We start from the raw sequence: 338 nt of genomic DNA on the forward strand, positions 1-338 counted from the left end.
TGGGGGTGGGGGGGGGGAAAGAACCAACAGGGCAAAAGTGCAGCTGTGATGTAAAATAGCTTAGGTCTTCAGGAGATTTATTTTGATCTACTTACAGGAACTTATTTTTCCCAGATGTGGGAAAATAATATTCTTGCCGAGACGATAATTCTATTTCAGTTCTTTAAATCACGATTCTGGCTTATCTTTTTGCTCAGTTCAAGTCACTTGTCTGTAATAAGACAGCATATCATCTAAACTTTGGTAAAGTGGTTCCTGATTTTGAGCGTCACTGCTGTTGGTCTGCACTGACGGTGGCACCTCCTGGGCGCTGCAGCCACAGGCCTGTGCTGATGGTG

At 44.4% G+C, this 338-nt stretch overlaps 1 protein-coding gene across 1 annotated transcript in view; it reads right to left on the minus strand.

Moving 5' to 3' along the window:
- The window catches only part of CCDC174 (coiled-coil domain containing 174), a 16,369-nt gene that overhangs the window by 2,869 nt on the left and 13,162 nt on the right, over positions 1-338 (minus strand). Inside the window, exon 12 of the mRNA XM_035903849.1 lies at positions 96-338. This exon is cut by the window's right edge and continues 319 nt beyond it. Coding sequence (XP_035759742.1) covers positions 199-338 — 140 coding nt within the window. The 3' untranslated portion in view covers positions 96-198. The remainder of the gene's footprint in view (positions 1-95) is intronic.

This window comes from Egretta garzetta, unplaced genomic scaffold, assembly GCF_000687185.1.
Source record: "Egretta garzetta isolate BGI_Z169 unplaced genomic scaffold, ASM68718v1 scaffold91, whole genome shotgun sequence".
Classification (NCBI taxonomy): Eukaryota; Metazoa; Chordata; class Aves; order Pelecaniformes; family Ardeidae; genus Egretta; species Egretta garzetta.